This window comes from Anser cygnoides, chromosome 1, assembly GCF_040182565.1.
Source record: "Anser cygnoides isolate HZ-2024a breed goose chromosome 1, Taihu_goose_T2T_genome, whole genome shotgun sequence".
Lineage (NCBI taxonomy): Eukaryota > Metazoa > Chordata > Aves > Anseriformes > Anatidae > Anser > Anser cygnoides.
The window spans coordinates 102908446-102923230 of NC_089873.1; the positions used below are offsets into that span (position 1 = coordinate 102908446).

Sequence of the window (14785 nt, forward strand, 5' to 3'; positions counted from 1 at the left end):
CTCCCTCCCTGAAGATATTAAAAAGTTGTCTGGACGTGGCAATTTTTTCACTATAAAAGTATTGCATGATACACACATATATGTACATACTTCAAAAGGACATTCTAACCATTAAGAAAGGTGTGTCACAAGCTGCTTGAGTGATCAGGCAGACAGGGGAGCAGGTGTCTGGGGTGGAGTCTGTACTGGGGAGAATTTCCATTTCCAGCACAGCTTGCAGATCTTTCCTGGACAGAGCTGTGGCAGCAAGATTCAGCTCCCAGATAAGCTATCAGCCTCACTTCTCTTTCCTTGTCTCCTGACCCCAAGCTTTCCTGCTGAACTGCTGCCTCTCTCCCTTTCTTGTGGGTGAAGTGGCTGTAGGTGGCTGCCTTGGCCATAGGGGCCATGAAGTAGTCGAGTTTAAAATCTTTGTTGATAGGAAGAAAAATGCCACTAAAACTTCAACCCTGAATTGAGGGAGAGCAGCCTTCAGACTGCTCAGGGAACTAGTCAGTAAGGTTCCCTGGGAAACTGCTTTTGGGGTCCATCAGTGCTGGAGGGTTTTTAAGCACCACCTCCTAAGAGCATAGGAACAGGCAGTTCCAAAACGTCGGAAGTCAGGCAGCAGGGTCAGAAGGCTGGCCTGGCTGAGCAGGGGTCTTATTCAAGAGCTTAGGCTGAAAATGAAAGTGTATGGTCACTGGAAGCAAAGTTGGGAGACGTGGGAGGACTACAGGGATGCTGCTCGCCTTTGTAGGGAGAGAATTCATATGGCCAAGGCTCAATTAGAGTAGAAGCTGGCCAGTGGTGTGGGGGACAATAAAAAAGACTTTTTAAAGTATGTTAACAGGAAAAGGTGGACCAGAGCAAACATTGGTCTGATGCTTGATGAGCACAGTCACTTAACAAGCAGGGACATAGACAAAGCAGAGATTAATGCATTTTTTGCCTCTGTCTTCAACAACAGTGGTGGGCTCTGGAACCCCAGCTGCCCTGAGTTGGAGGACCGTGACTGCGGGAACGATAAACTCCCAGTCAACCCCAAATTTTTTCAGGATTTGCTGCTCCACCTGTAAGTCTATGGAGCCTGATGGGATTCATCTCAGGGTACTCAGAGAGCTGACTGATGACATGGTGAGACATCTCTCAATTATTTTTCAACAGTCTTGGGAATCTGGAGAGGTCCCAGCTGACTGGAAGCTGGCAAATGTGGTCCCAGTTTTCAAGAAGGGCAAGAAGTAAGATCCTGGCAATTACAGGCCTGTCAGTCTCAGTTCAGTGCCTGGTAAAATTATGGAGAAGATTATTCTGTGAGTTTTTGAAAAACACCTGAAGGACAATGCAGTCATTGGTAACAGTGAACATGGGTTTTCAAGGGTATGGTCATGTTTAACAAACTTAATTTCCTTCTACAACAAGATAACCCATCTAGTTGACCAAAGGAAGCCAGGTGATGTAATCCTTCTGGATTTCAGCAAAGCTTGTGATACTGTCTCTCACAATATCCTTCTGGACAAAATGACCAGAATACAGTTAGATAAAAGCATATTAAGGTGGGTGAACAATTGGCTGACAGGTTAGGCCCAAAGTGTTCTTGTAAATGGGGTTACATTGGGATGATGACCTGTAACTAGCGGGGTTCCCCAGGGCTCCATTTTAAAACCAGTCCTCTTCGATGTTTTCATAAAGAATTTGGATGTAAGACTTGAAGGTGTTTTGAGCAAGTTCGTGGGAATATCCAAATTGAGTGGAGTTGTTGACTCCATCGGGAGTCGTGAGGCCTTGCAGAGAAATCTAGAAAAGGTAGAGAGCTGAGCAATCACCAACCACATGAAGTTTAACAAGAGCAAGTGCTGGATTCTGCATGTGGGAAGGGACAACCCTAGCTATATGTACAGACTGGGGGATGAGATGCTGGAGAGCATCTCTGCGGAATGTGATCTGGGGGTTTTGGTTGACAGCAAGCTGAATATGAGCCAGCAGTGTGCTGTGAGAGCCAGGGAGGCCAGCTGTAGCCGGGGGTGTGTCAAGCACAGCATTGAGCACAGCATTGCTAGCCAGTCAAGGGAAGGGATTGTCCAACTGTACTCTGCACTGCTGCAGCCTCACCTCGAGTACTGTGTGCAGGTTTGGGTGCCACAATATAAAAAAGATATAAAACTGTTTGCGAGTGTCCAAAGGAGGGCTATGAAGATGGTGAAGGGTCTGGAGGGCAAGATGTATGAGGAGTGGCTGAAGTCACTTGGTTTGTTCAGCCTGGAGAAGAGAAGAGTGAGGGGAGGCCTCATCACGGTCTACAGCTTCCTCAATAGGGAGGGTGGAGAGGCAGGCACTGATCTCCTCTCTGGTGACAGTGATAGGACCCAAGGAACAAGCTTGGAACTACAACAGGGGAGGTTCAGGCTGGATATCAGAAAAAGGTTCTTCACTGAGAGTGTGGTAGGGCACTGGAACAGGCTCCCCAGGGAAGTGGTCATGGCACCAAGCCTGACAGAGTTCAAGAAGCATTTGGACAATTCTCTCAGACACATAGTCTGATTTTTTGGGTGGTCCTCTGGGGACCCAGGAGTTGGACTCAATGATCTTTGGGGTTCCCTTCCAACTTGGGATACTCTATAATTCTATGATACCTGGCAGGGCAGCAGACCTACAACTCCATGGCTCCTGGGGCTTGCTCACTGGCTTGCTTCCACACACTGCTCTCCCACACTGTCTCATTAATGCAGAGCTTGGCGCCTGAGAAGCAAACAGGCTGTCCTGGTGGAATATGAGCTGTTCTGTGACTCTGGAAAACCTCATCCGGTAAGCTAAGATCTAGAGAAGACAGTGGGATGCAGCTGAAACATGGATGAGTGAGTGGGGTGTGTCCATGTATGTGGTTGTATATGGATGTCTGCCAGAACCTTTTCTGCTTGGAAAGCAGCAATACCCTTGCCATTTCCACAACCTTGCCCCACCCCTTGCCACCAGCAAGAAAAGCTCTGATGTGTTTGGTTGCTCTGTGCAAATAGTGCTTGTCAGAACTGACTGTCAAAGACTCAGATGTGTCAGTCTGCTAATTAAGGAATCAACTCTTCCTGTGTGTGGTATAAGCCTCTTTCCGTACTGAATGCTGTACTCTAATAGCAGAAGTCTCCTTTCTTCTTTGTTACATAATGTTGTCTTGTAAGTATGGCACAAATAAGCCATATTCCTTCTTGAAAATGAGTGTGATCAAATAGATTTATATACTCAAAATAGTTGGGTCCACACCTTGTTGCACCCTTGACAAAAAATTTCAAGAAAGATTTAAGTATGTATGTGTGTGTTTGGGGAGGATGTCATGTCCTTGGAAGAGGGTTCCTCCCCTACATCTGTGACATGGGGGGAAGATTTCCTTCACCTCATCTGATCTCCTTCTCTGTGACAAAGCTAGGAGGCAAAAACAGGTCCTCAGCTCCCCTGGGTCATACTGAGCCTCCTAAGTCATATGATAGGAGAATTTCTGTGGTGACTTCCCAGAGAAGTATCTGGTGCTGCTCAGTGCTGCAGGGACAGAGATGCTGATCTACAATCTCAGTCATATTATACTGGGAAAGGATCCTGTTCACTCCAGTTCCCATTTCTACACCAGTGCCACTATTTTCAAGCATAAGAATTGAGAGAGCCAAATCAGCAGGGTTAGCCTTTGGAGACTGCCAAATTTGTCTTTTTGTAGCATGACTACAAATATGAGTCATGAATGTGCCAGGGCATGGCATGAAAGTATATCGGGCTTGTGAGTACATTAGGGAAATAAGAAGATTGTTCTGGCAAGAAGAATGAAGCCTGGTGTAATCCACACCTGTATTACCTTTAGGGTGTGGATCAGGAAGCAAACTACTCTCTCTTTTGTGTCTCACAAAACTAATTGTTTCAATCCAGATTGAAGTCCTGGCAAAAACTAATACGTACACAGTGTAGATGATTAAGGAACCAGGGCTCTGGATCAAAGTGATAAACAAACAAAATAGACAATGTAGGCATATGGTCCAACAGTCTGCTTGCAGAAAATAATAGGCCAAATGCTATCTACAAACTGCACAGTAAAACATAATTTGAGTACAGCTTTAAAGTGGTGCAGCCCCTCAAGACCTTGCTTTTCCGAAGCAAAAAGTATGGAGCTAAATAAGTTTTCTGCAGGTCCCAGCTTTAGTACATGTGGCTACTAGCATGTTTGCTAGTTAATTTATTGCCAGTATGAATAAGAAGATGATTACAAACCAGACAAAAATCTTTGACTGTTTCCTGGGGTTGTCAGGATAATTAGCAGGACCTTGCAGTGGAGCCACTGTTCTCTCAGTAGCAGCCGGGAATGCATGGCAAGTGACAATTTACTGGGAAAGAGCTGCCTTTCAAGCCCAGTATAATTTTCAGTAGGCTGAAAATATAAAGGTGTGACAGGTATTACTGAAGAGGTGTGCTAAGTACATTTTGTGTCCAACAAAGCAGTGAAGCACTGTATGAGAGCCAATGACTGGGGGAATAGGGTAGCAGTAGTAACAGGCCACCACTGATAGTACTTTGTAGCTAGGTGAAGTGATATTGAGAGATCAGTAGCCACAGCTATTGTTCAAAATGCCAAAGAGGGCCTAAAAAATCTTTAATTTTGTATTACCAAGTCATCGACAATTTGCACGTGCAGTTCTCCGAAGGTATGCTGGGATGACAGAGGCACAGCCTAATTTCTGGATCAGTTGACTACCACCATGTTACAGTTAGTTAACTCTATTAACTATGAACCATCCCTGTCTGTCACTAGTTAGTGGTAAATGCATTGGACAAGTGCTTAAGGGACAGCATTAATGAACTCAGTGGTGGATGTACAATTCTGGAGACACATTTGTTTCAACCAAGGCATTCTCAATTTGCCTTGATGAAGGTGAAGACGATGACCATGCCCTAGGTACTTAGCAAAGCTCCTGACCCTTTACTTCCATGCCTCATAAAACAAGTTACTTGCAACCTTTATCCTTAACCAAAACACTTCAGTTTCCATATTGTGGTAGTTTAACCCCAGCATGCAGCAGAGCACCACACAGCCAGTTGCTCTCTCCCCAGGTGGGACAGGGTAGTGCAAAGGTAAAGGTGTGAGGACTCCTAAGTTGAGATAAAGAGAGTTTACTAGGTAAATCAAAAGCTGTGTGCTCAAACAAAGCAAAACAAGGAATTCATTTGCTACTTCCCATTGGCAGGCTGATGTTCATCCATTTCCAGGAAAGCAGGGCTCATCATGTGTACGATTTCTTAGGAACACAAATGCCATCACTCCAAAAGTTTCTCCTTCCCTCCTTCTTTACCCCAGCTTTTATTGGTAAGCATGACGACATGTGGTATGGAATATGTCCTTGGTCAGTCTAGATCTAGCTGTGGTCCGTCGCAACTTCTTGTGCTTCCCCAGCCTCCTCATTTACAGGGCAGCACAAGAGGTAGAAAAGTCCTTGACTCTGTATAAGTATTGCTCTGCAACAACTGAAAGCATAGGTGTGTTATCACACTGATTTTCAATGACAATCCAAAACATAGCATCATACAAGCCTCTATGTAGAAAATTTACTCTATCTCTGCCAAAACCATGACACATGTAAACAGCTTTAAGTATGCGTTTTCAGTTGAAATCTACACGGAGACCATTTGTGTTCAGGCTTCATATCGAAATATACTCTTTCACTGGGATTCTTGAGTCCCAGGTCATGTCTTTAACAGTGCTGGCTAATAGCTGGGACAAGCAGGTAGTGAAAGATGCTTGTGAAACTGAGCCAGCAGCATCTCGTAAGTCTGCTAATGAAAATAGGGAGGGTCAGGTGCCTAACCCTGAAAGCTCTATTGAACCACTTTCTGCAGAGTAACTGATGGTTTCAGAGACAGTATTGGACTTACTGCCGCCAAAAGAAGCAAATGGGATATTTAAAAATTTATTTCTCCAGATTGGGATTGTTTTTCCTAGGCCTTCCACCCAGGAAAACATGGGATTTCTTCCTGCCACTTTGGTACATGGTGTTCAACCTCATAAAAATAAATAATCAATAAATAAAATGCTGGGTCATACCAGCAATAATCCTTTTGCTTCCTGCTTGTTTGTCTTTTACGTTTATGGTCACCAAAGCTGTGTCCTCCCAAGGTGGTCATCAAGACTCTCTTTTAATAATATAAAACGAAAATGAGATTTGATAAAATAAAATATGTTTGTATTGAAAACAGGCTTTTGAAGTAATACAACAAAGATAAGGATTTGTGCAAGGGTGTGGTAAATTTAAAACAGTGCAAGAGCCACGAATGCTATCCAAACAATGGCAGGCAGCGTATATTGACATAACCACAGCATCTTCAGATGTATGGCCTTGAAAGAGAAGAAGCCCTCTTAGTTGTCTGCTTGCTTTGGAAAGCTGAACACAATGAAACAGCCTGTGTTGCTCCAGTGCAATCAAATAGCTCCAATTTTGAACATATAAGTGAAATACAGTATCTATTCCCTCCTGAGTTAAAAAAGGAGGCATTTCATTGCAGTGACACTACATACTGCAAATGAATCTACTTGAGGAACAGGACAGAGAAGGTACAGGACCTTGGTTAGTACTGAGAGGGATAATGCTTTGAAGAACATGGACAAAGTTCTGGTCTGGTTGATGCTTTTCATTCCTTCTGACTCTTGAGACTCGGTATCACTGGAGACAAATATCTGAGCTTGGGTGCCATAAGCCTAAATTTAAACTTGTGAGTTTAGACTGTGGTAAAGATTAGAGGGACACTAAACTCTTGAATCTTTTTGACTCTTTCATGTTGCATATTTTCAGGCTCCTGGCTTGGTTCTGAGGCTGAAATGATTCCCTCAGACTCAGCATACGCTGCTGAAAGGCCTACAGTATGTTGCTTTGTTCTTTTACTGGCGTTTGGTAGAGTCCATTTGTGTATGCTCTTGACTCATAAATCGCTCTTCACCAAATCCCTACGCCGCCAAGCAAGGAATTCAAGTTATATAGTTGTTGCCCAGTGTCTGGTATTCCACTTTCCTAAACATAGCAATAATTTATCTGAGGGACCATGAGACCGTAACTCATCTCATTTACTATTGTTTCAGCTCTTTCTTCTAGCTGACAATAAACTGAAAAAGCAGTAGTAAATATGAAAGTATGATAAATATTCTCTTACATACTGCACAGTAAAAAAAACACAAAAACAACTAAAAATTTGGGGAGATAGGAAGAAAGAACAACATTCTGTGGGAACAGTGAAAAGCTAATGTCCCTCAAAATCAGAAGACATGCTTTTGCATTGTCTGCACCTTATGCTCCATGGCCTTATTAGATGAGAATAGGCCTACTACATACAGAAATGGGAGAACTGGGAAGCTTTTTGAAACATCATGGTGGCTGATCGCAGTATTATACTGTGAGTAAAAATATATATATTGAATCAATATGTGTCTTGTTTCCATTTAAAACTGCTTTTCTATCTAAAAACACAGACAGGACAGGATTGGCTGAAGATTAAAGATGCTGAATAAGGACAAACAACCACCAGCAAGTACTTGCAGGCATTAAAAACACTATTGATTCATGGCAGCAGTACCCTATTGCAGTTACTGGCCAGTCACAGACTTAACCAGGTTTAAGAAAAAAACAGCACATTATTGTCTGCCAGCATAAAGACACAGCAGTGTTAAAGGAAGCCCTCCTCAGCACTGGTCAGCAGTGCTGAGGAGGTCACATTGTTCAAATGCAGCACTCCTTGATACGTCTGAGAAGTGACAAGGTTATCAGTTAGTTTCTAGACATAACGTTGCGCCAAATGGTGGCAATTGACCTTCCTGTACTTTTCTGTATATGGACTTCAGGGCCTTTGCCTTAGTCCGGTACTGATATATATGACTCCATACACTCTAGGGTGTGGTGGTAAACATTAATATTTGAGGTGTTTCTAGTAGTCATCTCTTGAACTGCATTGGTGCCACAAAATCCAGGAAGTCCAAGGATTTCTTCCAAGGGTCAGTTAGGATCACAATGGGTTGAGGACAGGATGCTCTTCTTTCCTGGTCTGCTTCTGGTAGGGAAGCACCTGAGGCACCTGAGCATCAGAAGCACCTGAGGGTATCATCTAAAGGTCTCACCAGTCTCTTCTATACCTGACAAGATCTTGTTCCTCAAATTTCAGTAGAGGACACAGAAAGAAGAAAGGTCCAAATGTGATTATTAAGGAGATTATCAACAGATGAGTCACTGGACCTCAGAAGACTTGAAACACAGACAGGAATGGAAAGGTCACTTCCAAATCAGCACAGAGGCAAACATCCTGGATCCCATAAGATCCCTTACGGAGTACAGCATATCAGAGAAGGAAGATTTATTCAGAACCCCCAAAAGCAGCCACAGGCCCGACTTGATTCCAAAACCAATTTGAGTCAATGTTGATGTGCCAGAGCCTACTCACAGCAGATGTGTGCTCAGTGTTATATGGCAGAGTTAAATGGTAGAGACTACTTTCTGGAGTTAATTTATTTTTATTTTTTAAAGATGAGGGCCATTCTATCATCATTAGTGAACAGTTTAAATTGATATTTTGCATTATACCATCATTAGTCCAGACATAACAATTTGGCAATGAGGACAGAAACACTAGCTTTTTAAATAAGAATTATTTTCTTTGTTCTGACTCAGTTTTAAACCTTTGTGCATTTTTGTATGCTTTTATTAAGATTTGCATAACCATATTGCAGAAAAGCCCTTCCTTTTCAGGAGCTAAAATCTACAGTTTCTGAGAGCTTCTATCAGAGTGAGAAGATGACAACTGATATTTTGTAAGGCTAAAAATACTGCGCCTTTTTACATAACACTGGGAATTTAAAAAGCACATTTACTGCTCACAGATTATTTTTAAAAATGCAGTTTGAGCAACACCACTAGTATAGATTCAACTGACATTTATGAGAAGTAGCTGCTGTATGTTTCACTGTTTGGGATGAGATATTCAGTAGAGAATGAAGTAAATGTTTTTAAAAAGGCCAAATAAGACTCAGACTGCATCAAAGATATTTGCATCCGGGTATACACCACACTTTTATGTCATTGGTGGTGTCTCTTTTCCTAGCACATACTACATAGCCCTTTTGACCCTCCAGAGCTATCTCCTCAGACCTCCCTCCTTGGTACTAGCTACCTGATGGTGAGCAACCTGAGTACTGTAACTACTGCAGATTCACTGAGTTCCCTCTCTCTCACATTCCTGGAATTTTCTCTTTTTCTCTTCCACTCTTCTCCCTCCCCCAGCTCATTTATCCCTCCTGGGACACTCCATCAGTGTTCAGTTTCCAATAAATGATTCCAGGATATCCAAAGTGTGTGTCTCTACTCTGGCAGCATAGACCAATTTGAGAACTCACTGTGCAGAAGAAGGAGTAAAATAATCTTTTAGCGCCACCATTATGTCTCTTCAACGATGTGGGAGAAAATAGTATTGAGCACCAGGAGGAATTTTTGATAAATACTAATGCTTTCTCATAAAGTTTTTTATGACCTCTAGGTGCAGGCAGAACAAGATGACATTTGCTTGGATGCGGATGTAGGTATGCATGAGCTTATATTGCAATATGTAATGCAAACATTACATGTGTAATGATTACATGATATCCTGTGTCTATACCTCAACCTATTGTTCCTTCTAATCTTCAGTTGATTCACACAGCCTCAAATATTTACCCAGCTTGAAAGGACCCAGACTTCCATTTATGTCAGGTATCGTACACCCCTCTCAGGATCTGAACTATACTGGTGCTTCTTTTTTCATTTTTTGAACCCCATAAGAAGCCTTTTTGTTTGTTTCCTGCACTGAAGGAGCTCTGAGCGAGAAAGGATGGTATGAGTCATTTTGTTATCTCATTTCCTTTTCAGTCCACATGAAAATCCTATCAGTAGCTAATACAGCTTGATGTAGAATTAACTCTTGTGGTATCTACTCCATTACTTCTGTGAAGCAATTACAGAGATCTCTGCCAGAAGAAGCATTTACTGGGGTATCCATGCTGTCAGTGGCAGAAGGCCAGCAGAGAAGCATATTGGAGCAACAGTTCCTGAAGGGCAATTCCTGTCTATATAGATCTAATACAGACACTATTTTTGTAAACATTTCCCACTCAAGAAGTTAGCAGGCCTCTGAACATTTTTCACAGCTGAATGCACATCTTGCAAGAAGCATGTATGAAGTTACTCCATATCTTTCTGTGATATAAGTTGGTCATGACACAGAATTTTAAGTAAGGATTTAAAAAAGGATCAGAGAAGGAAAGTGAGCAATCATTTTTCAGCCTTTTCATGGGAAGATTAGATGTGGTTGCCAGTGAGATGGGAATTCATGTCAGGTTGAATGACAGAGAGAAGGAAAATATTTTGAATTATTTTGAGGTGGGCAATGTTTAGTTAAAAGTGGAACATTAGGTGGCAAGATTTTTATATATATATATTTTTTTTCATTTGAACTGGTTTAAAATGGCAGCTAAGGGAGAAGATAGGGGCACATTATTTATTGTAATATAATCTGAATCCCTGATAACTAATTAATGAAATTAATACATTGAATAAGCAGGTATGACAGTGACAATAGCTCTGTATTTTATAAACAGTATTTCTCAGGAAGACGCTGTTCCAGTATTTATAATTTACAAGATCATTATATTACATTTATACAGGGCTATAGGGAACACATAGGAAAGTAGGTTGAATAGAAACAATTCATCAATGGCTTATAGGAAGATAAACAATGCTTAAGAGGCATGTCTTAAAAAGCAAACAAAAAATAATTAACTAAAAATTAACTGGAATAAGCTAGACTAGCCCAGAAGCTCTGCTTTGCAAACAGGAGTTCCCCAGGGCAACAACTGACATGACAGCTAGAATATAGCCATGTTCTTCCTTCTGTGTTGCCCAGTTTGCCTCTTATAGCAGGGTATATGGAGGGGGAGGTCTTCAGCTCTACAAGAAACAGAGGGGCAGTTTCCTCCCAGTTTTGTGTCATCAGCAAACTTGCTGAGGGCATGTTCTACTCCATAATCTAAATCATTAATGGAGACGTTAAACAGGACTGGACCCAGTATTGCCCCCTGGGGTACTCTGGTAGTTACTGGCAACCAGTCAGACTTTGCGCCATTGACTACTACCCTCTGGTCCGACCCCTTCAGCCCATCCTCAACCCACCTGTTTTTCTCTCTAGATGCTTAAATATGTCCCCATCTACGAACCCTGTGTGAACACTTACATTTATGAAGACCTTTCAGATCAGCATTTAAATCAGCACTACACAAAACATATTTTGCATACGCTTTCCCACAAATTATAGCATTGTGGCATTAGGTTATTTCAGACAGCTATGCATCAGGCTAGTAGTTCTGTGGAGCGAAAGAATATACACACTGGCACAATTTTGTGGGAGTAGTGGATATTTACCACCCTTGGAAGGGAGAGTTCCTCCTCTTTTCCAGGTCTTTCTCTGCTCTGCTTGCCTGACACTTACCTTGTAGCAGTGTAAGTGCTTGCCAGATCCCTATGTAATCTACTACCACACTAAAGCAGCAGAAAACAAATCCATCAAGAACTGGAAAGCTGATTTTCAGGCAGGGTAAGCGCTAGGACTTGCTCACCTGCCTGTGGAATCACAGCCTGAGGCAGAAGTCAGAACAGATTGATGTAGATTTTATTGTAGCTTAATGAAAGGAAAGCCAAATGCACGCTTATTAGGACCTGGGGTATGACACTGAGCTTGAGACAAAGTGATAGACAAGTTAAAGTGTTAAGCCCAGGGAATAAAATAAGGAGAGTCAACGTGACTTACCTGAAACTTTTACTGAAAAGGAACCAGTGCAGAGATCTCTCTCAGTACAGAAAGGAGGTTTGCGGAATAACAGTTTTATATTGGGGGTGGAGAGAAGGGGATTAAAATTAAAACATGAAACAGAATAAAGACTTAAGAAATTGCCCACAGCTGTATTAGCAATACATCTCTATGCAAGGGTAAGACTGCAAAAGCTGTTTGGTGGGGTCTGTGGTAAACCTCCTCAGGACAGCTATCCTGATCAATCATAGAATAATTAAGGTTGGAAAAGACCTCCATGAGACTATAGAGGACAACAGTTGGCTGGACAGTCACTAATTTAGAAAACATTTCTCTTAGAGAAGCCTTGTGTCTTAATATACCAGTTTTCCCATTTCAATTTTCTTTCATTTCCCCTATTCTTGCATTTACACCTGGAAATCAATATGGATCTCCTCTTCAGGGAGGCTAAAAGACCTCTGGGTAGCATGGAGTTTCACAAGATCTATGGTTTCCCAGCATTTTTAAAACTTAGTTTTCAAGAGTTTGGACACATCAGGAAAATGTCTTTATTGAGTCATCCAAAACAATTCCAAGAAAGTTGACAGGTTTGGAAATATACGGAGGAGGGAGGAGAAAAATAGGGAAAGAATTCTAACTGGAGAAATTTCATCCTCAGTGAAGATATAATGTGCTGTATCCAGTGAAGAACATTAAAGCACCAGACCGTACTCTCATTGGCCTCAGGCACCCAGACAGGAAGAGACTGCAATCTCTTACAATCCAGGAGTGTCACATTCACCATACTTAGTAAATCTTCAGTACCATGGAGTAGGGGAAAAGAAATAATAGCTGCTTATATTCAGACATTGGCACTTTTTTTTTCACTTTTTTTTTAAATTCCTTTTTTTTTTTTTTTTTTTACTGCACATGTCCTTTCTATTTAACTTTTACTTTGTAAATTGACTTTGTGTAGGTAGAGTTCCTTCTCTGAAGAGGCCCATGCAAAAACATATTCTCCCTAAATGAAATATGAAGCCCTTCCTTCCCCCCCCCCCCCCTTTTCTTTCCTCCTCTTTCTTTAGGCTTAGTGTAAGCTCTGTGTGGGAGAATGAGCTATTCCCCATTACTGCTGTTAATCGGGGCTGTTGGGAGTGACTTCTCAGTGATGTAGACAAAGAAATGAATCTCTCAAAGATGAGAACAAAATGATCCATTTGGGATCAGCAAAACTCAATTTGCTTTTAAAAGAGACTGGTGGAATGAAGCTGGAGAGATCAGGGAGGCTTTGGTGGTGAAGGAAGCACAAAGCAACTGGGAGAAACCATGAGCGTTTCAGAGCGTGCAGTTGGAAGGCGCAGACTAGGGAGGGTCAGTGGTGCTGGGGAGGCGGGCCAGGGCGACACTGCCTGCTGTTATCAGGTGAATGCGAATTTGGGTTGTGAAAGGAGCCGACCTAACATCTTCATCTAACGTTCATCTTCACCACATCTGAGAAGTGTCCCCCCCCCCCGCCACGCTAGCAGGGAGCATAAAGGAAAAGCCTCCACGCTCTTCCACAGGGCCGAGCCTGCTTCTTTCACCGTTTCGCAGAGGGCTGGGAAGCGGGTACCGCTGCTGCGCATCCGCGCCTGCACATCCAGAGCCCTCCAGGGAGCCGCGAGCGAACCAGGCCCATCCCCGAGGGCCCGGCCGCCGCCGCCGGCCGCCAGGGGGGCATCCTTTAATTGAATCAAACCTGCAAGTGTAGTTACCGGGAAACCACGGCGAACCGCCGAGGGCCCGTCCTGCCGCCTCCATCCACCCCCCCGGCATCTCCGCGCCCCTCGCTTCTTCTTCCGGGGACGCTGCCGCTCCCCTCTCCCCCCCCCGACCGCCGCTCACCTGCGCCGGACGCTGCCCTGGCAGCCAGGAGGGGCCCCGCGCCGCCCGCCCCTGTGCGGCCAGGCCCCGGCCCCGCCCCGCCCCGCTCCGCCCCGCCGGCCCGGTGCCGCTCTCCCCGGGGTGGACGCGCGGCCGCCCCCCGGCCCGGCTCGGCCCGGCCCGGCCCGGCTCGGCCCGGCCCTGCCTCCACGGTCCGGCAGCCAATCGGTGCGGCGCTGCCGGGCCGGGGCTGTTTACCCAATCCGTCGGGGAGCCGCCGGGGGGAGCGGGCGGAGGGGCGGCACGGCGGAGGCAGGCACGCGGCGGAGGCAGGGGCGCAGCCGCGGCGAGGGATCGGCACGGGAAGCGGAGCCGGGGCAGATGACAGCCTGGCCGGCGGAGTCCCCCCCAGCCTGCGTCTCCCCGGCGGGGCCAGCCCGCGCTCGCACCTGACCATGACCCCGCGCCGGTCCCGGCTGGGCCGCCCCGGCGTTTGCCGCTGAAGGGACCGGCTCCTCTCCGACCTCCCCCGCTGCCTTCCTCCTCCGCCTCCTGGCTGCCGAGGCTGCCGCCTCTTCCCGGAGTGATGGGCTGCATCGGATCCCGCACCGTGGGTGAGGAAGGCGTTGGCGGGGACGGCGCTAGAGGATGCTCGGGCGGTCGCAGCCTCCCCCCCCATCCCCCCCCCCGTTATAACCGAGCGACGGTGGGACGCGGGTCGCCCTTCGCAGCTCCCATCCTTGCCGCCGAGGGCCCGCTCAACGCCATTAGCTGCGCACGACGGCCCCCCGCTTCCCCCTAGCCCCCGAGGGGCGAGAGGCGCCGCCGGCCGCTGGCCTAGGTGCTGGGAGCGGGGTGAGCCCGGGGCTGGGGGGGCGGCGGGGGGCATCTCCCCGGTCACCCCCGGAGGAAGGTCGCGGAGCGTCTGGGGTCGGTGCGGTGCCCCCCGGGGGGCGGTGGGGGAACGCGGGGCGTGCCTCCCGACGCGGGATCGGGCTGCCGGCGGCTGCCTCCCTTGCACGGCAGCGGTTTCTTGTTATCCGAGTGTACGTAACACTGCATGATCTGCACGTCTTCTCTCCCCCCCCTTCCCCCTACGGAGACTTCAGCGGAGAACAGCAAACAA

At 45.4% G+C, this 14785-nt stretch overlaps 1 protein-coding gene across 6 annotated transcripts in view; it reads left to right on the forward strand.

Moving 5' to 3' along the window:
* Window positions 1–13790: 13790 nt before the first annotated feature.
* The window catches only part of FAM131B (family with sequence similarity 131 member B), a 48638-nt gene continuing 47643 nt past the window's right edge, over window positions 13791–14785 (forward strand). For all 6 annotated transcript variants that reach the window (XR_010834787.1, XR_010834774.1, XR_010834767.1 and 3 more), the window contains exon 1: window positions 13791–14273. Coding sequence is in view for 1 of the 6 variants with exons in the window: in XM_048051531.2 (XP_047907488.1) it covers window positions 14246–14273 (28 nt within the window). In the remaining 5 variants the exon portion in view is untranslated. The remainder of the gene's footprint in view (window positions 14274–14785) is intronic.